Source organism: Stylophora pistillata, chromosome 14, assembly GCF_964205215.1.
Source record: "Stylophora pistillata chromosome 14, jaStyPist1.2, whole genome shotgun sequence".
NCBI lineage: Eukaryota > Metazoa > Cnidaria > Anthozoa > Scleractinia > Pocilloporidae > Stylophora > Stylophora pistillata.
Window position 1 is genome coordinate 5,347,379 of NC_142532.1, and position 22,500 is coordinate 5,369,878.

A 22,500-nucleotide genomic window follows, 5' to 3' on the forward strand; every position below is an offset into this window, starting at 1 on the left:
TTGTTTTCATGTCCTGAGGCAGGGTGTATTAAAGTCTACCGCTCTAACCACTACCTTGTCAGCCATTTTGACTTCGGCAAGCACCAGTAAAAACTTCACCGGGAAACGCAGTACGATCACAATAGACGGCAATGGGCGGCGAAATGCTCCTCTCTGAAAGTAAATATACCAGAGACCCACAAGACCTCCAGTACTTCTACCGCCAACAGCTCCAACAGTGTGCCTGGTGGCTGGGCCCTCAAGGAAGGAAGTGCAGCAGGTTTACAGAACAGGTGGAGAACTTCCTTCTCGAGGTATTTCTTGTTGGTGAAGAGACTGGGCGCAAGGTGACCCCGCCTGATGCTTCAAGACTAATACGCACACTAAGTCTGGAGGGTACTAACAAACACTTGCTCGACAAAGAGGAGCTCAGCAGATTGCAAGCTATTTTTCTAGACTGACGATCTTAAAGAAAACAGGAAAATTGCCACAGGCCAGCGACATCAACGTTGGTTACCAAGATTTAGAGCCACTGGAAAGAGAGATTTGACTGTATAATCTCCGCCAGAGGGTGAAACATCAGTTAACTCTGTGAACACGCTTTAAACTACAGAATCGCGAACCCTCGCATGCGGGGTTTTCTGGTAGGGGGTGTCTTTAGTATGATCCTTCAACTCATATGCCTTTTTGTGCAGAGGTCCCCCCTTTTCATTTAAAAAGCCTGCGTTGTGGTAAGGCTGGATTGGAGGCGTACAGGTAGCGGACCAGAAAATAGCGTTTTTCTTCTAGACTTTTGGAAAGGGTTTGGGATGAACCAGATGTAAAGAAATAAGTATAATATTCCCCAAACCAAACAAAACAATAAAATCAAATCAGCATTTATGGTTCAGAAACACCGAGGGGGAGGGGGTAATCCTCTGATAATAATACCCTGATACCTTGGGTGCCCTGCGGTACTATTAACAAATCGTTTTCGATGTGTAAAGACCCCCTGTAAAGCATTTTATCTTATCTGTTCAAACAACTGATCATTCAAACAAGTGGCCTGTGTGAGTATTGAAGAATCTCTGAGCAGTTTCCAGCCGCAGCCGTCATTTTAAAATGCTATACATGATTGCGTGTATAAAGTCAGCGATCGGCCGGTAGTTTCCCGTGTACACCAGGCTTGGCATGTGTACTTTTATTAGCACTCTAAATCGGATTTATTTCATCAGGTACATTTCATAAACCTAATATTGTGTATTCGAATATAATATGAGCCTAGAATGTCTTCACTAGAATCAATGGCATGTTTAACCAGCTTTCAACAGATCACGGTCATAGTGCCCATCTGTCATTCGCCCGTTGTCGTGAGCGACATGCCGATACAAAATATCTATTTCGCATGGCTATACGTACGTAACTTCACACAGATTTTATCACCTCTATATACTCCTAAACAAATAAACTTTATGGAAATGGAGTCATTTTGAGCAGAAACATGGCCGCATCCGAGATATTTTAAGCGATTTTCACTAGAAATTGGAATAGTGAAAAATTTCGATTTTTGAAGGTTTTCTTGAAACATTAATATTTTCGAACATAGTTATCGCATCATCTTCAAATTTAGTTGACTCGAACAAGTATACTATTCATTTGAAATTGGCAAAGATTCTTTATTATATCTGCACCCAATAGTCTCTGAGCAAGTTGTAAACTTCATGGACTAATTTACCATGATTTTGCTTAAAATTGTGTGTCATTTCAGTCGAACCGCTGTATCTCGTGAACTGTTCGGGCTTTGGGAAAAATATTTGGCAGGCTTTTAACTTGGACTAATACCAGTATGAACACAAAATAGCATCAAATTCTGGAGGGTATCATGTGGACTCAAATTTTGATATTGCTTGGATCTCACGTGGACACGTTCTTAAGACTGTTAGGGGCTAGGGTAATCCTCCACTGGTTACAGACGGTCTCTTTTCGTACGAGTAAATTATGACAGTTTCCCACAACTTTCCAAATTTTCTTAAAATTCTCATAAAGGTCAAGCATGCACCCCTGGACAGTCCAACAATGTTTAAGCCCATTTAAGTTTTCGATACTGATGGAATAAGAAAAGATGGACATACTGGTTGCATTAATATAACACATTAAGGTATTTAGTATCCTTTTTTTATTTTAATTATATTTTGCCTTCAAAATCTTACAGATTTTTTTCCCCTTTTTCCTTAGATGTTTCCACGAACTGGAATCTGGTTGTACATGACTAGCTCAAAAATTAAGGCTAAAAATAACAAATTAAGGCTAAAAGCAAAAATGGGTTGAAAAGTTTTTACCATTTTATTTTTAACATAAGAGGCAACTACTTCTTTAGGTGGCCTTAACCCTGAGTCGTTGTTATATTGGTTGCATAAGGACTCGAGAATATTTAAGTTGTCGGAAAACCCAATCTTTCTCCCCAGTGTGGCTTTCAAGGTGCAGATATATATTACAGTATCAACTCAGTTGCATAACACTTAACTTAAAAAGACTTTTCTTACGTACCATTTTTAGTCTTACCTCACTTAGATACTGAATAATAGAACAAAGACTGCTAGGATCCCTCTTATACTTATCCCCATGGCATTTCTTATCCCAAGTTTTGTTGAATTCCTATACAGACGAGACAAATGAAAACAAAAAGTGTTCATCAAGGGGTGACCATCAGATTAGCGTAACAGGAAGTCTACAACAAGCTATGTGACGGAGAGCTTCTCAGTGAAGCAACGTGACAGCAAATCCAAGTAATGAGACAAGGAGGACCAGACTACGTTGAATATCGTACGGAGCCAATTAGAGCTCGTAGTAAAATGGCTAAGGTTTTGTTTCTGATTGTTTCAGACGCTGGCGTAATTTTTCGGGACCAGTTACAGAGAATCGTGGGGCTGCAAAACCAGCGCAGTTATGAATAGCTTTTCCAATACTCAAAATTGGCCAGGGTTGGACTTAACACCCGATTTCAAAGCATCAGCCTATTTCACTAAAAACGGAGAAAAGTTTCATGGAACATAATGGGAAAAAAAGATCGTCTGGTATGGAACACTACGCCACTTTATCACTGGAAAAACTTAGCACTAGAAATAGGACAAAGAAAACAGGTTAAGCCATAAGCAAAACTTAATTATTGAACTATTCCGTTTTGAACTTCAGCTTTCCAAAGCCAAACATTAGTTCTGGTTGAATGATCGGAGCACTGAAGACGAAGAAGTGATTGATCCAATTACAATAACAGTAAATGCTGGAGCATCCCTAAGTGCTCTATAAAGTGCTTCGATAGCACAAAAGCGAAAAGATCCGATCAACAAAGGGAAGAACAAGCAAAGAGAAAGGGTCAAAACCACCAATGTGAGTACATGGGATCGTCTCAAAGAGTACCCACAACAACACTTTGCCGTGGTAAAAGGAAAACTTCAGTAGATGTAACGCCTGCAGCGAAGTTCTCAGTGGTAAGAAAAGTTATATTGAAAGACACACGAAATCAAAAAAACTTGAGAAGGGTCTGGCTGGTATTGAGAGAAATAAATCAGAACAGCAGTTCATCAAAGAATGCCTGCAGAAGAGGGCTAAACGTAAAAATGCAAGTGGATCAATGTTGCCTTCAGATATACAACTGTATCGGTATGTGCTTGTCTAGTCTGCTCTGTCGGGAGGAGTTGCGCTATTGAAAGTGGATGCTATGCGTCCCTTTCTCGAGAAATATGGTCACAGGCTAGGCTAACCAGTAGTGCCCACTTTAGTGAGCCTATACCTGCTGTACTAGATAAAGAGAAGAAGACTTGGGTGAGGCGTTGGCGATCGAAGTCCGCCACATACAGCAAGACTTGAAGCCGACTCAGCAACTTATACGTCTGGAGGTGCTCGCAAAGGCACTTAAACGAGAGCAGTTGGCTCAAAGGCTGATGTCATGTTTGGCTGTGGACTATAACTTTGGTCCGGGGCCAATCATTGGAGGGATGTGAGGTGGTGCATCAGTGAATGCAACTGCCTTGAGTCAACTGAAGTTCTTTTATGCAGACCTTTTTGACGTTGTATGCTTTTCTAACACTTAAGACAATGTTGGCTCTCATTTTGAATGTCAAGTCTTCTATGCATTTATCCCGCGCTTTTGGATAAGTTTCTTTTCCCACAGTTACAATGCCAGGCTTGCTTGGAGAGAGAGAAAACTGGGCCGTCAATTCGTACCTTCAGTGACACACGGTGGTGGAGTAAATGGGAGGTGATTAAGCAAGTGTTGGACTTATTTGAAGATGTCGAGCCCGGCTTTCTGTCGCGAGAACGAGGAAATTTGTCCAGCAAATCGTGGGCATCTCCTGGAAATATTTGATGATCCCCAAAGCTGTCAAGACCTACGCTTGGAGTTGGTTGCTGTTATCGATGCCGGAGTGCACTTTGTAGATGCCACCTATTAACTAGAAGGGGACGGGCCTCTAATTTTTCCTTCCTACGAGCGTCTTTCAGCTGTTGCACAGGCTATAGAAGTCCATCATTGCCCTAATACCGAGGCGGTTGCTCGTGAAATTTCCAACGGAAACGTTGCCATCTACAATCAGTTAATGGCACAAGCAAAGGCTTGTATTCGGCCCGGACTGAACTTTTACCAGCACAAATTCAACGTACAGTTTCGTGACACAGTAAGAACTTTTTAAAGCAGCACGATTCGGTTGCCCCGTACAAGTGCAAGCCCTACGTCCGAGAGCAGCATTACAGGAAGAACTAAGGAATTTCCCTTTCCTCAACAATGACGCCACAATAGCAAATCCAGCGCAAGAACTTCCTCTGTATATCCCTGCTGCTGATGGGGTCAACGTCGCATGCGAGGAAGACAAAGTCACTTGGTGGGCTGCTCACAGAGATACCCTTCCACACTGGTGTGTACTTGTCAAGAAACTACGCCTGATTCAACCAAGTTCTACTGCGACTGAAAGGGTTTTTAGTCTCCTTGCAAGTGCATTTACGTCACAGCAAGACTCTGCTCTGCAAGATTAGCTGGAAGCGTCTGTCATGCTACGATACAATAAGGCAACAAGAGTCTAACAATGTTATATAAAAACTCTAAATAGACAGATGTACGAGCCTTCAAATTTTATTATGCACATGATAAAACATTGTTACGTTCGTCGTTCCATGTGAAGTAACTTGAAAAATATTACTGTTCTCTATTCTATCAGCCTTTTGTAACAACCTGTCGAATAACACTACGCAAAATAGATTGTTAATTACTTAAGTAAAAATGACATGTTTACCAAAAGCTTAGAAGTAACTGTTTACAACTTCTAGCACTTTTTGAACACTATTTTGAGATTTTGAGCACTTTTTGAGCACTTTTAGCCATTTTTTCCAGAACTTTTTTAGGATTTTACGAGCGCAATCGGGATAGCATCACAGCTTGGATGATTATCAAAGAGCCATAGAGTCTTAAATCCATCGATACCTGCTGCTTTCGTCAGCAAACCTCGCATAATGCAACTTGTTCTTATGACGCTGACATAGTCTCATTTTGCAACAGCATCACAGCTTCGATAATCATCGCTGCTCTTCCCGGCCGATGATGTCCACAGTTTAGGTTAGCACATTTCGCATATAGCAGAATGAGTGACTACGGGAAACACGGACAATACCAGGCCAGGCTGCTCGGCAGCTGCGCAACATTGGCTGAGTCTGTAGCACACAGCTGCTGTGTGTTGTGTTTATAGACGGTGCCAAGATGCTCTTGCCGTGAAAGGTCGATCTTCATTCAAATCCAGAACTAAAACATAGTAAAAAATAAAACAAGACATTCTCATATTTCAACGTTTGCATCAAATTTCAAGGAAATATTAATAACAAAACAGAAAGTAAAAGAACAAAAACGATGGATTGCAATTGTTTCCTCTATGCAGTGACTAAAGAGAATTTGAATCGACATATTCACAAATTCGTTCGCCACAAAAGTAAAATCAGACATGCTAGAAGATCCATGTAGCCTACTTTATCTTGTTGATGTTCAGATTAATCATTAAATAATGTAACGGATTTCTTTATGGGCTGTCAATTTTTACCTTTCAAGAATTTCCTCCACGTTTCTGGACAAAAAAGACTTCATTTCGCAGATAAGCTGTTTTCTAGGGCAGATCACCACGCACGACTCAACCTTCCCTCCCACAATAGTCCTTAACTCATTCAAAGCATCATTCAGCATCCATAAACCTGGGAATAACGCTTTGTTTGCATTGGGAGAGTCGCATGCTGTGCCCAAAACGATCACAGTGTACGAAGCTCTCCGAGGTAACTTGTGTTTCTCGAGGATTTACGAAGAAATTGTGTTCGATCTCCACATCTTTGCCGCCTATCAAATCTATCTGGGTTCAGATGAGCCGATGCGTCTGATCAAACAACTATCGATCATTAGGACCGTCTTCATCGTCGCTTTAACGACTTAGAGCTCCTTTTCTTTTCCGTTAAGGCAAGTAACCATTCATATTTCCTGCTCTTTTTTAAAGGACAGCGAAGAATATTTAACAACGTTCGAGGTAGAGGCATCGATTACCTAATTCTATTGATATCGGATTACCATGGTTAGGGAAAAAAGAATCAAAAATATTATTGGAAACTACCTACAACACTTGGAGTAAAATTCAACCTGGAATCGAGGAGAATCCCTAGCTGAGTTACTTTTGCTCTAAAATGCCATCAGTCTTTTGCTTCTTTTGGGCTAAAATTGATCTTTTATTTACAATAATTGATCTAAATGCACAATATTGACATGTTACGTAGTAAAAACGTTTTATCTATCATTTAAATATATCCGCTTGAATGGTTACAATTTCTCGCAGACCGCGTGCAACAGCAGTTCCAATCAAAGCTGTCTTACTCACGTCTCATTAGGAGGTAAGATAAATTGTACATCAATCGCCTTTCAAACAAAATGTGGCATTGTTAAAAGCACTTAAAAAAACTAAATGAATATAAATTGATTAAGATTGAGTCTATCCTGTGTCTAAGAGTGTAAGGGTCTGATGACCTGGCGTAACGCTATCGTGCGCTTGATGTCTCTAACAGTCTTCTTTCGTAATAGCATCGCAGTTTGGATGACTATCAACGAGCTGGACAGTTTTAACATCCAAAAATGTATGATGTTTCTTCAACACGTTTCGCATAGTGCAACTTGTTCTCTGCGATATGAGCGGCAAGGACAAACGCGAACGACCCCAGGCCAGGCTGCTCGGCAGCTGAACAACATTGGCTGAGTCTGGAGCACACAGCTGCTGTCTGTTGTGTTTAGTGACGGTGCCAAGATACTCTCACGGAAAAACCTTGATTTACACTCAAATCTGGAACTAGGAATAATCAAAACCACAACTTTTTTTTCATAAAATTTTATCCAATAAAGACGTGTGTTTAAAATTTCAAAGAGATATTGCTGATACAAATAATACAAAGAAAAGTGACCAAAACATAGCACCTCTTGATGAGGTATTATCTCCTACCTTTCTAACGCTTCTTCCACGTTTAAATACACGAAGAACTTCGGTTCGCAGATCAGTTGTTTTGTAAAGCAGGTCGCTATGCAAGACTCACCATCCCCTCCCACAAGAATCCGTAACTCACTCCTAGGTGGCCAGTTCGTAGGCTTGCAAAAATCCTGGAAAAAGGAAAATGATTTGCTCAATAATCTGGGATTCATGTCTTTCAGTCATACATAGTGGAATCTTTTCTCGTGTCGTCAAGGTAACCAGATCAGATGAAATAGTATTACCTGATTTTCCACGTATGCATTTACTCTTTCCAACATACCAACATGAGTAAATTCGTATGGTAAGTGAGGCTCTTCCTAAAATTAAAAAGAAAAAAAAAAAAACCGTGGATGTATTTATTCCTAATTACATCATACCCAACAGGTAATGTACGTCTTAACTTCTTTAAATTTAAATCGTATGTTCAGGGAAATTAACACCATTACTTCAAGAAGGAGGGCGGTACCTTCCAAAATTATGGAGTATGCAGACTGCTCACACTACAGGTGTCTAAAGCGTGATTGCGAATCAGTTTATTTTGTGCCTAGAATAGAGTTTTGTTTCCTCCATACTCCACTGACCGCAGAATAGCTTTCCTTAGATATCTAAACATAACACTTCATTTTTCAAGATAACATAGGTATGATATATTTTCTAATAAATTCTAATTTCAAACTGAGAATACTCCGCCTTTTATTCTCTCAGTAAAAAAAGGAAGAAGAATGTTTACCTTTGTGTTGATAATTTTTCGGAGAGCTTCTTCAACTTCAGTCATGTTTTCTATGTCAACGGTTTGTACGAAAGGTTTACCAACAAACACTTCAGCGTAAGGATTTTGAGACGTTATCTAAAATACGATGATATAAAATAAGCAGCTATCAATTGTCCCACCACCAAGGCTAAGTTTGACAGAAGTGTTATTTTGATTCTTCAATCTGTAGCCGATTCCTCTTTTGTACGAGCTTAAGTACCCACAAATAATTTTAGTTTTCCTGCAGGCTGTTAAAAAAAGCCCGGATGGGTCGCCTCATTCTGAGTGATATAAATCATAAGATGAATTATGTAGACTACCTGGGATTTAGCAACATCTATGAATGTCTGAATTACCTTTCTATTCAGCGGTTTACCAGCAAAAAAGTTTGCGTTTGTTCGGTCCAGCGGCGGGACATACTGTTCACGAAAAAATGATAAACGAATAAATAAATAGATAAAGATTGAAAACTCGATCATAATTGTCCGAAATGTGGCTCTGAAACCTGTGGGTCATGGCTTAATTCACGAAGCTAAGTGGCTTCGTACATAAAGTTTCAGTGAACGAAGTTAATATTAGCAGTTGATTCATCAAATATTTTCGAGAATGATGAGATTACACAGGGAAAAGGGGGAAAAAAACCTCGGGAGGCAATATTATTTACATGGTACGCAAAGGTGAAACAAAGCAATTTTTTCAGGCCTTATTTTCACTACTGCTTAAGTAGTGTTGGTTACTGCGAAGATCGCTCTCATACTCGTTCTTTAACCGCAGATCATATATGATTTTCATATATTTACAAACCTTGAAGCAATGATAGTTCCATCTGTACTTTACTCTCACTTTCATTTAACATAATTCACATTACCTTGGGATTAAGGAAGAAACATCCATTAGCCAAGGCCTCAAGGGCAGCTGGTCCTTCGAAAGGTTGACCAAGACCTACAAATACCTCAAAGGACAAATACAGTATCAAAAATTACAATTCATCCGGAGTTTTATGAGTCCCAAAGGCTTTCTTGGTTATTTGAAACTGAAAATGCTTCCTAGAAATCGTCAAAACAGCCGAAAAACAGAGAACAATAATTTTCTAAGCTGAGGAAGAAATGAGGAATCAAACAAACAAATATGAAAACCTGAGAAACCTGTTTTTCATTTATGTTATCATTTATGTCAGTCAGGACCTAAAAAATGCTCACATTAAAAAAGAAAGACTGAAAACCGATCTTGAAAACAGGCCAAACCGAAAATTCGAAAAAAAAAAAAGATCATAGGGCTAAAGCTGCATAAGGCAAATCTTACAGTAAGTCTTTCCTATCAGTTCTGCTGATGAAGTTGTCGCATTGTTACAACTTAAACCACCTACCTTAATAGTCTGCAGAAGATTCACAAGCGATGTAATATTGATTATCCCGTGGTTTATCACATATTTAGGAACACCAAACTCTCGCTGCCTCTCCTGTGATATATTACTTAACAATTATTTGCCGAAGGCGAGGTGAATATCGTCGAATAATCGCCGAGACGAAGTCGAGGGGATTATTCGACAATATTCACCGAACCTGAGGCGAATAATTGTTTTAATATAATTTCAGAGCTGAACAACAGAGAAATTTATAAAATCATAACATTTTAGTAACATTTATTAACATTTTATTTTAACATTTTATATAAACCGCGTGGAGTGGTTTATATAGCGTCATATAAGTAACCGCTCGACCAATCAGATTGCTGGAAACTCTTCGCTCAGCTCTGAAATTATACTAAAAGCGAATATAAGATGAACGTATTAACAAGGGCTTATGCGGGATGAAAAAATTTGATAAGAAACGATTCAATAAAATTCCAAATCAGAACCAGCTAGAAGGTGGCAACGGTTAGAGATAAATTCAGTGTAAACGAGAATTGGGGAAAAGTTTAAGCAAATATATCTTATTAAACGTTTTGTTGTGTAGTATCGATGAGTATTTTTACGAGTTGTGCCGTGTTTTGACTTGCCCGTAGGGCGAGTCAAAATACAAATAACGGGTGAAAATACTCAGTGATACTAAACAACAAAACGTCTAATAAGCCTTTATTATATTGTACGCTGTGCGATTAATCAATGGATACGAAGTTTAAACCAGCAAGACTTGGTTGGGTGACTACTGAGACCGCCTTTTGATTCTCAGACTCAGTTTCCCACCCAAGATGCTTCGAGGCGCTTGCGTACCACATTGTCTGGGGCCTAAGCTTTTCTAAGCCCTTGAACCGCATATCACTTACTCTCGCTCCACCCAAAGTGGCGTGAACTTCGTTAAAATATCTTTTCACTCTGTCGATATAGTCAGCATGACCCTGATGGTAAAATAGGACACGTAATGAGAGTATTGAAGAAGCGTTAGAATTACTTCTTAAATGGTTGAGCTACTCTGTCTGTCTTGACTCTTGTGATACTGAATGTTTCACGATCTTAGATTCTGCCGCTTCAAAATACCAAATTAAGATCAAAGAGGCATTGCATATTAAGTGGGAAAAACCCATTCTTAATCAGCAATTAAAAAATCTGGAATTGTCTCTTTCCTTTTAATTATGTTGTTCCTTGGTCTTTTAATTTATTATTATTATTATTTTTTTTTTTTTGATCTAGTGAAGTGCGCGCTATTTACATTTCTCGCGTTTTTAACATTCAAATGTAACGTAAGCCCTGACACGTAATTTGCAACGTACCTTAATATAAATTCAAATGTACAACCGTTAAATGCTCATTTGCAACTGAATATGACATGCGAATGTCGAAACATGTCTTGTAAATTTAAACTCAAAGTTGTTGTTTCTTTTTTGAGAGTACTGAAGAAGCATTAGAATTACTACTTAAATGGTTGACCTACTCTGTCTGAATTGAAAACAATTACGTACGAAAGGAAAAAACTCTTAGCGAGTCAAACTCGTCGAAGTCGATGGATTTCACCAAGAGTTATGATGTATAAATCAGATTTAAAGCCATAGATCAGCCAGCGCATGCCGTCTGACTTTCAATGATAAAAGCCTCGCTCGGTCAGTATCCCTACGTTTTCAAGCATGTCACGCCATTCTTCGTTACTACATTGAGATAGTTTTAATTTACAGGTTGATGCATCAACCATGCTAACCTTCCAAAACTCTGGATCCTTTCCATAAACAAGTGCTGCCACTCGATCATTTGGACGAATCTCGTTTTCCTGGGACTTTCGCGGAACAGCAAAACCAAGGAAGGAGTTGTCAGGACTATGTGCTGCAAAAAGGAACAGGCACGAAGTCTAAGCCTAAATTTTCCAAATTCATGGGTTCATTAACTTCCTTTTTTCGTTGAGAGCAATTCTTATGCACGACAACTTCGTTTAAAGAAGATTTACCCCTCCCCCAAAGCTTTTTTTTGTGCTACAAAGTTTCATGAATCTCTACCACCTCCCTGTTACTTTTCATGAAGCTATTTTTTTATTTCAGTTTTTCTGAAATACTTTCCAAACGTCCGCGCCTTTAATTTACAGCGAGGGTTAAGGTTGAGATTGGGTATCCCGACGTAAATATCCATGAAGTCTGCTGTACCTAGCATGAAAATAGTTCTTTAAATTTTTGAGAAAATCTGTTATGCAGTATTACGTCACAGTCACCTATCTAATCATAACTTTCAAAGCCTTATTTCGCTGATTGAATTTAATTTTATATTAAGCTAGTTTTTTCGTTTGCCACCAATGTCAGTCATCAAACTAGTATGATGTGGCTTCCCTCGTGTTGAGGGTAATTTTTTTCAACTGCTGGCATAGCTTAAGTATGTTGCCTAACTATGGGAAAAACTGAAAATTCTGAAAGAAATTAATACCCACGGTACATCGTCATAAACTGCGCAAGGTGAAGGTCCAGATCTCCCCAAGGAGATCTCCCTCCATGAATTTTCCCCTTGTAACGCTTATAGTTAAATTCCGCGTCTGTTCCAAATGAATCTAAGACACGTAATTTGCATCTGCAGAAGGAAAAGCAAATTAACCTAGCAATAACTTCCTTTGCAAAACAAAAAATAACATATGAAAGGTAGAGAACACAATCAAATATTGGTAACCTAAAATGAGGAACTATTCGCAAGGGTATCATCAAGAATACTTAATGACGAAAGTAGTTTCTAGTAGGTGATAAACAAAAGGGCGCTGCCTTATCCTCTCTTAACACGCCTTTTCATCTCAGAATCCAGGAGTACCTTAACTGTTTATCTGTCTTGGCTATCTATCTGGCTCTCTACCTGTCTTCCTGTCCTTCTGTCTTTAATGTGTCTGTCTCTCTTTTTGTTTTTCTTCTGTCTCTATAATTGTCTTTCTTTCCGCCTGACTAACCTATCTCTCTGTTCACGGTCCATCTATATAGCTCTCTATTTACGTGCCTACCTATTTGTCTCTCTCAGCCCGCCCGTAAGTCGGCCGTTACCTGTCCGATTTGTTGTGTTTTTTTTTTTAATTTGTATCGCATTGGTGGCTATTTTAAAGTGCATGTGTCGCTGTAGGTATAATCTCAACAAGTTTATCGAGAAATCACGCACTTGTGCCGCGAGTAATCCGGTCCACTATGTACAGCTATGATCATCACTCCCATTATGTCAGTGAAAATGAAATCCAATTCATTGTCCATTTTTTGGCGTGCGCAGCCATCTGAGGTCGAGACAACCAAGAAGCTGAATAAATACAACGATTTCAGTAACTATTAGAAATATTTTGTGCATGAGTAGATTTAAATCATGGTTTAGAGAAGCTGCTCAGCGATTTCGTAATTTGCCATCCAAGTTCAGCATCGTTATCTTAGTCATCCCTGTTACCCATTGATTTTTCTGTCTATGTTTTGTAGTTTGCCACTCTGATATAAATTGAAAGAATGTTCAGGGGCCTGTAAAGATTCTTCTTACCTTGAAACTTCATCTTTCATAAAACTGATTGCAAGCTCGTGCCCTAAAATATACAGGGCACTAATTAGGTCACACCACTGGACCAGTTCCCCAAGAGGACCTCCCATGAAAGCTCCGTCCAAGAGAAACTTCTGCTCTCCCATTGCAGCCATATAAACCAAAATCTACGAAGAATAGTTGGAGGTAGTATTTTTTCATGCTCAGAATTCCATAAGAAATAAGAGACATTTAAGAGAATATCATGATGGACTTCTGCGAGGGAATCCCTTGCCAATTGCTGTCATTTCAATAGTAATGATGAAAAAAGACATTTAAGTATAGATAAATATAAATCGAAAATGATCAAAGGGGAAAATTCCAAAAGATCAATTCTAGAGTCCAACCATTTGCATCACCTCTCTTCCGTAGAGAAAAGAAGGCCTGGAGTCCAAACCATTACGAACTGCTAGTGAAATCGTTTTTTCCAAGAAAGGAGTTACTGTATGTTATTATAGATTCCACGTTTGGCAAATGGTCAGAAACTCTTTTACCTTCTTTCTTCTCCGACTTTGTAAGTTAATCATCGATCCTATTTCTTCGACAGCCTTTAACCAACGTGGCCAAATTTCCTGGATTCTCTTCCTCATCCAAGAATACCTTTCCCCCTTGAACTTTTCAAGAAGTGCTGACAGATTTGTTTGAACAGTGGCCTGCAAGTAAAAAACAAATTTTCAAAAAACAGTGATCAGAGAATATTTTATTTTGACCAGATTATCAGTACAAATTCAGTGATCAAGAGCCTTGGCAAAACAAATTTCCAATCCTCTTATCCCGTCAGCACGTGAAGACAATCTTCTGAATCCTTCGATCTTCAAATCCTCCGATCTTCCAATCTCCCAATCTTCAATCCATCCCTCCATCCGTCCAACCATCCATCATTCCATCCTTTCATCCATCCATCCATTCATACATCCATCCATCCATTCATCCATTCATCCTTCATCCATTCATCCATTCATCCATTCATCCATTCCTCCATTCATCCATTCATCCATTCATCCATTCATACATTCGTCCATTCATCCATTCGTCTATACCGCCTCCCGGTTAGCTCAATGGATAGAGCGCTGGACTGTTGTGCGGGAGGTCGAGGGTTCGAGCCCCGGCCGGACCAACACTCAGGGTCTTAAAATAATTGAGAAGAATTTGCTACCTTTCTATAACATCAAGAAATGGTTAGATATTCTAGTCTTCTCGGATAGGGACGAATAAATGGAGGTCCCGTCTCCTGCAGGGTTGGGGTAGGAGACGTTAATTTCCCACACACGAGATTACTGTGTGATGGATGTCCTCCCCTGGGGTGGGATGGGTGGGATATAGGGCGCACTTAATTTGGAGCCTCGCTCTGTTGTGCGACCCTCACCACACTCTGGTGAAAGTGATTAAATAAATAAACTCGTCCATTCGCCCATTCGTCCATTCGTCCGTTCATCCATCCATCCATTCATCCATTCGTCCATTCGTCCATTCGTCCATTCATCCATTCCTCCATTCCTCGATTCCTCCATCCATCCATCCATTCATCCATTCATCCATCCATTCCTCCATTCCTCCATCCATTCATACATCCATTCATCCTTCATCCATTCATCCATTCATCCATTCATACATTCGTCCATTCATCCATTCGTCTATACCGCCTCCCGGTTAGCTCAATGGATAGAGCGCTGGACTGTTGTGCGGGAGGTCGAGGGTTCGAGCCCCGGCCGGACCAACACTCAGGGTCTTAAAATAATTGAGAAGAATTTGCTACCTTTCTATAACATCAAGAAATGGTTAGATATTCTAGTCTTCTCGGATAGGGACGAATAAATGGAGGTCCCGTCTCCTGCAGGGTTGGGGTAGGAGACGTTAATTTCCCACACACGAGATTACTGTGTGATGGATGTCCTCCCCTGGGGTGGGATGGGTGGGATATAGGGCGCACTTAATTTGGAGCCTCGCTCTGTTGTGCGACCCTCACCACACTCTGGTGAAAGTGATTAAATAAATAAACTCGTCCATTCGCCCATTCGTCCATTCCTACATTCATCCATCCATCCATTCATCCATTCCTCCATTCCTGCATCCATCCATCCATGCATCCATCCATTCATCCATCCATTCATTCCTCCATTCCTCCATCCATCCATCCATCTATTTATCCATTCATCCATTCATTCATTCCTCCATTCCTCCATTCCTCCATCCATCCATCCATCTATTCATCCATTCATCCATTCATTTATTCATCCATACAACCATATATATGTCTATACATCCATACAACCATATGTATGTCCATACATCCAGACATCCATACAACAATACATCCAGAAATCCATTCATCCATACATCCGAACATCCGACCATACATCCACACATCCATACATCCATGCATCCATCCACATATCCATCCATATATCCATCCATCCATTCATTCATTCACTGAGTCATTCATTCACTCATTTTCTCACGCACTCACTCACTCACTCCGCCATTTTTAACATTCATTCATCCATCTATTCATTTGTACACTTTTTCTCGTCAGCAAGAACCGAAGACAAAGATAAAAACAAGGCAAGTTTGAAGATGGGAGAATACACAAATGAACTGTTGAACTGCAGAGAGTGAGGGGGGGGGGGGGGCAGTTAAGCTAATTAGCTCAATTGGTTAGAACGCCGGACTGTTGTACTGGAGGTCGGGGGTTCGAGCCCCGGCCGGACCAACACTCAAGGTCTTAAAATAACTTTGGAAAATGTGCTTCCTTCTCTATAATATCAAGAAATGGCTAAACATTCTCGTCTTCTCGGATAAGGACGAATAAACCGTAGGTCCCGTCTCCTGCTTCTAATAATTAATTAATTTGGTTAGGCAGGGGACGTTAAAGAACCCACTCACGAGATTACTGTGATGTAGTCTGCCATGTTCACTGGGATTTGAGGGGGGGGGGGGGGGAAGTCTGGCTTTGTCATTGTTGACGCGGGATCCAATGTAATTGGCTAAGCCTGTAGTGGTCTCTCTGCCTAAGATAATTAGGCGAAGCTAAATAAGTTAATAAATTAAATAAATTAAATTACATTTGAGAAATCCAGCGCATTTCTTTTGAAAAGTCATTACCCCTTGAGAATACTGCTTAATCCAGCTCAACACTCAACATTCTTATTAAAGTAGGAGCCATTACCTTTTGCCATCCTGTCTCAACATTGTACGGATTTTTGTCTTGTCGCCATGGTAATACTGGACACCAAGCTTGAACCTTACACAAATGATAATTACAATTTTAGTGCAACCCAACATACAAGACAGAAAAGGGTGTACAAAAGTCAGGAATCCTTCAGACCACCGATGTCGAACCTCGAGCGGTTACCGACGGTCTCTTTTCTTACGAGTTAATAACGATTTTTCCGACATCTTCCCGAAGTTTCTCAACATCAATTGAAGTTCAAGGAAGAACTCCGAATATTTCCGGATTATCCGAATTTAATTTAAGCCTCCGAAACTAATGCTTGGAAAATTTGTGAATACCCTGCTGTTCTAAAACAGAATTAGATTTCCTTGACATTTAGGTGATTCTTAATCTAAGGAAGGCCAATATATAAAACTCAATCTTCTCAAATTTTGTTATACAGTTTACTTTGTTTCTCCTTTTCCAGGGATTCTTAAATGTTTTAGCATCATACGTTGTTTCGAGGACTTTTCTTACGTTTCATATTCTAGTCTTACCTCACTTAGATACTGAATAACAGAACAAAGACTGCTAGCATCCACCTTATACTTTTCCCCATGGCATTTCTGGTCCCATGTTTTGTTGAATTCCTGTACAAACGAGTTCAACATCAGATATTAGATAAGCGTGACAGGAGGTTTACAACGAAAAGTAAGCTTTTCAATTGGACAGCGTGACACTGCATCAAAATTAAAGCAACGACGAGTCAGAGGCAAGGTGAATATTACAAGGAGCCAATCAGAGTCCATTGTAAACGGCTTTTAGCCAGCTTAAGCATGAGAGAACGCGTGAATTTAGTTTTTGCATCTGACTGGTTGAGGAGCTGGCACGATTTTTTAGGGACCAATCACAGAGCTTTGTGAGGCAAATCCATTACACGCATGGATTACACTTGACAATCGGTTGAAAATTTCTCTGGCGCATAAATTTTGCTTGCGAATTTTTTGTTTTTTGCTGACTGTCTTTTTTGTTCTGTAACTGGGGTACAAGTATCTCTTTGTTGAGCCGTATTAGCCACGACATACCTTAATTTTCATGGAGCATAGTGGAAACAAAGGATCATCTGGTATGTAACACTTCGCTTCTTTATCATAGGGATTATTTATCACTAGAAATAACCAAGATTTAATTATTAATAAAAATCATTAAAACTTAATTAACCTTTAATACAATTCGAAAGCCTTAGTCAACATCATTGTAGAAGCCACCATTTAAAGGTAATTAAAGTCGGTTGTCGCGTATATCTTTTCATTATATTTGACGCTTGAAAGCATGCATAACTGTTTGTACACGAACACTATCATTAAGAGGGTAAACGTTTTAATTTCTGACCGAGTGATCGAGGCACCTGTATTTACGAACAACTGGCTATCAAAAAATTTAAATGGCGAAAGATTTTGACTTCTTGCAGGCCTCGAGATATTGTTATGGGTACCGGTGAGTTTCTTAAAATTTAAAAGCCGTGTTTCCAGAATTCGCTATTGTTTCATTTATCCAAGAACTACATTTGTAATGAAATATAGGGCTGTGCGGACATCTTGCTGTGAGTTGTTTTTTGGCAAATAGGTGCTTTACAAGCATTAGCTCCTTGCCTTTTTGTTTCTGTTACCAAATCATTGTTCGGATTGTTCGTTTGGTCAAACTGACGATTGCTTCACAGTGGAGGCTGTGTTTTGTTTTTCCTTCAGATATTTTACAACTTGCGCGTGTGAAGATCTTTATGAGCAGCCTACTGTTTGCAATGTGTACTGTATGTTCTCTTTTGATGAGTGATCAAAAAGATATATATTTCGCTTCATTTATAACAACCCCAAAATGTTCTTTCATCTTGAAGTAAGTTTAAACAAAGACTTATCGTAGTGAGCGTATGATTTAGAAATTACGGAATATCACTAGGACGAGATTCTCGGATATCTCCCAGTTTTAGCTGGGGGATATTCGGTCACGTGATGCGTTTAAACCAATCGCGCGCAAGCGAAGTTATTTGGTGGATTATAAAGACACAATTGCCCCAATTTGGCCCGAAAATAAGCTCGTTAATTTTCCTTAATTTTTTCTCTTCCAGACTATCAGTTCTCCTCGAACTTCACTCTCGCATCTCAGAACAGATAATGTCTTCAGACAAAGATCTGTCCATATTTTCAGTTCGCGCCAAATGAAGGCTACTGTCTTTCTATTTTGTGGTAGTCGTCATCAAAAGACAAACACGCCACTTGCATTTTAATTCTCACATTCCAATCACGTCGGTGGAAAAATTGCTGGATTGCTTTCAATTGCCGGAATAATCAAATTGTTAATAACGTAATGGAGTTAGTATCCAAGAAAAGCTAACAATGAGCTCACACCTCTGTAACTCATACAATTAGAAAAAAGTTTCACACCATTAAGATCCAAATAGGAACTGACCTAAAGAGTTCAAATGAGTATGCGTTGCTAGAGTCTCTCTTTTTGCGCATGCGTGTTATCAAAGCACTCGATCGAGTTTAATGAAAGTACATGCCGTGCCAAAATCTTATGGCTTCCAGGCCATTTACTTAAATCTCATTAAACAAAAATCGCAACTTTTCTCGCTTTTTTCAAAGACAGCTAACAGATGAAATCAAAGTGATCAAAACCAACAGTTAATTCTTAAAATCTGGAAATGAAAAAAGAGGGTCAGAATTTAGGTACATGCCATATGTCAAATAAAGCCTTTATTTTCTAAACGAAAAGTGTTATATCTTCATGACGGAAGTTTTAAAAAAAAATCATTTCAAAGCCATCTTATTTAAAGCCATCTTGTAGGTTATGTTTGTCATGGCTATGACAATGATGCTTCAAAAACAAAAATGATCTAATAAATAAACCAGGTAGGGATCTAATCTGACGGTAAGTTTATCACTAAGATCAGAGGGATCCTTGTTTTAGCAAGGGAAGGAGTAGGAAGAGTGTGTTCTGTTTGTAATTTTTTTTTTTTTTTTGCATCGTTTTGTTCTGAATACAAAATACTCCAACTGAAATTCAGAATAGATTTGATTCAGAATGATTCATGAAGAATTAATGGCCCACTTTACTCGGTTATCTAAAATCTTCCGCCAAAATTAGAAGTCGTTTAAGTCCTTACTCACCTGTGCCATTAAGTGAGCCAGTGAATCTTTCAGGGAGAAACGTTGCTGTTGAATTTGCTCCATTGGTTGAAACTTTTCTGTCATCTAGGTCGACATAAAACGTTACATGGAAGATACTGATTTGCGCTGAAAAGAAAAACAGAGCAAATCCTAGCCAAATCAAAAGAACAGTCCCCTTTGAAAAGAAACGCTTCATTTTCACCAGCTATAGTAGACAAAACAAACGGTCCCTATCAGCTTGCAAGCTCGTTTAATTTTGACTGAAGGGAAGCTAGTTGATTCTAAACGAATATATTTTAGTCTCCATGGATATTTACTCATGAATATGTAACAAATAATTTGAAATTGTCATTGTCTTGATAAAGGTAATGATAATGATGAATTCATATCCAATCCCTCTTTGAAAGGATGAAATTTCGAGTGTCCATAGCAGAAAACATGAGTGTTGGGAGATATCCACTTATATCTTCATTAGAAAACAAAAACAGTGAAGATTAAGAAGATTTATCGAGTTTAAATAATAGCTACAAAGAATGAGCATAAAGAGGCTCAAACGGAAAAAAAAATTAGTTATTAGCAAGATAGGAATAAAGATAAATTCAAAACTGATCAACTTTATATCATCGACAGATCAGGCCAAAGTTGTCGACACAAGGAAAGCTACACAAGTAGAAGTATTGATGTATTAAAAAATAAATTAATCTTTTTCTTTCTATTTGTCATACAGACGACAGCTTTGATTATAAAAATCGTTGCTCAGCGATCAATCTCACAAAGAGAGTCTACTTTAGTTTTTAATCAAGACTTTTACAAAATTGTGGAACGTGATTGGCTTTCGGCAGCATTGCACGTGTCATGACTGAGATAATAAGAGCAATTATAGTAAAAAAGGACAGTTTCGGTGTCATTCACGTGTAGTAGGACAAGGTCCGTCCTTTGAGAGTATAATTTTTATTTATAAATTCGTTAAACTGAGTGGCATGTTATATTTTTCATTTTTGGTTTATATTAAAAAATCGGTCTCCCACCTTTGCGGTCCTTCTATTTTAATAAGTCACTTCGGCTAGGATCACAAACCGAAATGAACTCTTTTTCTTTTCTTTTTAACTTCGAATTTAGTGCAACATGAAAACTTTATCAATTTGTTTAATTTGTTTGCAATGTAAGGTGTTGCTTATTTTTTCCCTTCTTAGGACGAATATTTCAGTGGAATTTCACGCAAAAGGTGTTGATTACTTCTCTTAATAAGGCAAAATGAATATTTCTAAATGACCATGGATTGCTATGGTTAACGACTAGAAAATAGTCCAGTTCTTCTGTAAATTAAAATGCCAATTCTCGGTGTGTCCTTGAAAATGATACTGGAGAAAACATCTAGCAATTAGGGTAGTTTTCAATTAAGAGTTGACAGAGAGCCCTAGTGAAATCAGTTTTGCCTTAAAACACTCTTCTTAGTCCCGGGTCGCACTCGAGCTGTTGTGTATGTTTAAGTGAAAAATCTGTCAACAAGCGGCGTAAATTTAGTGCGGGCCCCAAACTTTTGCGAATCGCCAAATTTTCGCTAATGTTCAAAGGACCCGATGTCCTGCCGCGGAGGCTTCCAAGTTTTGGTAAAACAGCCGTTATGATTTGTGAAATATGTCTGAGTAAAATTTCATTAGGAAAAAAAGTCCGCTAGTCTTCTAGTTTGGGGGCGCGATGGCAGGATACGATCTGACCCTTTTTCTTTCGAGGAAAACGAATTTGAGCGCCGCTTTTGTTCAAATGTCTGTGACTTGTTCCCTAGTACGGTTATACGGGCGGCAGTTTGGATCATGGAGAAAATACATATGTCTTCCATGAGAAATTCTTCATTGCAAGCATTAAAACCCAGCACAAGTAACGCATGCAAGTCACTTGCGGTTTGGTTAACAGTGTCAACCAAAACACATTCATCGATTCACAGAAGGAGGGAGCAATTTGAAGTGATCCTATATTTTAGTTTAGCAAAGTTTTGCTATAAACAATAGTTTAATAGAAAAGGAGAGAGCCACCGTTCCTGTTCACTAGAAACCGAAGAGTAATTGGATTCCACTCCGTCTGAGGTGCCCTGATTAGAGATTCGCCACGAGCAGCGAAGCTTACGAGATTCGAACTGACGATTGGTGAGTAGCTGGTATCATTTAATTTGGCGAATTTGTGGCGATATTCGTGACCAAACCATATTTTTGTTTGGCCAGAGGCGTGGCCAGAGGCGTTTCCAGAGGGAAGAAAAACCTTTCGTCCTTGCAATTCATTCATTTATTCATTACTTCAGAGACTTTAGTGTTCTCAATGTTTTACAATCAAAGTTACCTTTTCTTGAGCGGTAGCAAAATTTCGATCTATTTTGAACTCACGAATTTGATGTGGGAATATTCGCTCGGATATTTCTCAGTTTGGTCTAAGGCTTGTTTATTCGTTTGATACGTTTAGAGTATTCGCGTAGGAACGAGATTAATTATATCCTTCTTTATTATTTTGAGGCCAAATCGAGAGCTTTCTGTCCTTTTTTATTTTCTTCTTTCTCTCTCTTGTTCGCTTTTTCTTCCTAAGATAATTCGACACTCACTTCAATAAGCGTTCACGGGCCAAAATTGTCAACCAATCATCAAGTTTCTTACACTGTTCATCTCTGATCCAACCACTGGCCAACGCTGTTGCCAAAAGCATGTGGACATCTTGCCAGAACGCTGCGCAATTATGATAAAAATCAAAACAGCGTTTCAGACAAATAAAAATGCGATCTTGATCGACGTAAGGTGGCATTTTTGTCAAAAAACGCGAAATAAAAGTTGAAAGATTAGAAATACTTTGAGGGGAATACCCGTATGAGTAATCGGGATCCCACTTGGAATCTCGGAAATCTTCGGCCCGCGTCGACTCCGCTCGGATTCGTCTTTGGGCCCGTAATTCGCACAAAATGGATTCGAGCCTTTGAACGGTTTCTTCAGAAGTTCGAAGGGACTTCTTTG

The 22,500-nt window shown here is 39.2% G+C and overlaps 2 protein-coding genes and 1 pseudogene across 3 annotated transcripts in view; 1 reads left to right on the forward strand and 2 right to left on the reverse strand.

The window, feature by feature from the left end:
* The first annotated feature begins 131 nt into the window (after positions 1–131).
* Positions 132–5,034, forward strand: LOC148716212 (uncharacterized; annotated as a pseudogene).
* Positions 5,035–6,675: 1,641 nt separating this feature from the next.
* On the reverse strand, positions 6,676–19,752 carry LOC148716213 (alpha-1,6-mannosylglycoprotein 6-beta-N-acetylglucosaminyltransferase A-like). Of its 2 annotated transcripts, none has more exons than XM_088745522.1 (17): positions 19,508–19,752; positions 17,426–17,508; positions 16,943–16,990; positions 16,356–16,430; positions 13,684–13,842; positions 13,154–13,317; positions 12,794–12,925; positions 12,090–12,226; positions 11,376–11,497; positions 10,510–10,581; positions 9,611–9,703; positions 9,113–9,196; positions 8,601–8,663; positions 8,224–8,340; positions 7,736–7,810; positions 7,467–7,621; positions 6,676–7,316 (listed from the first exon to the last, which is right to left on the reverse strand). In XM_088745522.1, the coding sequence occupies exons 1-17, from the start codon at positions 19,701–19,703 to the stop codon at positions 7,121–7,123; spliced, it is 1,971 nt and encodes a 656-aa protein (XP_088601648.1). In that variant the 5' UTR covers positions 19,704–19,752; the 3' UTR covers positions 6,676–7,120. The 2 variants fall into 2 exon arrangements, with proteins under 2 accessions (XP_088601648.1, XP_088601647.1); XM_088745521.1 differs by having other exon boundaries at positions 16,898–16,990.
* A 2,081-nt stretch (positions 19,753–21,833) lies between these two features.
* LOC148716214 (RING finger protein 151-like) overlaps positions 21,834–22,500 on the reverse strand; it is a 1,214-nt gene continuing 547 nt past the window's right edge. The window contains exon 1 of the mRNA XM_088745612.1: positions 21,834–22,500. This exon is cut by the window's right edge and continues 547 nt beyond it. Within this exon, the coding sequence (XP_088601738.1) occupies positions 22,094–22,500 (407 nt within the window). The 3' untranslated portion in view covers positions 21,834–22,093.

What these genes read in the sequence shown, in the direction of transcription:
- LOC148716213 (XM_088745521.1), bottom strand. Translation starts at nt 19,703, where the DNA reads ATGAAGCGTTTCTTTTCAAAGGGGACTGTTCTTTTGATTTGGCTAGGA. An exon ending in TATGCTCCATGAAAATTAAG is followed by an intron (nt 16,991 to 17,425) that starts GTATGTCGTGGC and finishes TCGTTTGTACAG; the next exon opens with GAATTCAACAAAACATGGGA. An exon ending in GCAGTTTATGACGATGTACC is followed by an intron (nt 11,498 to 12,089) that starts GTGGGTATTAAT and finishes TCCTTTTTGCAG; the next exon opens with CACATAGTCCTGACAACTCC.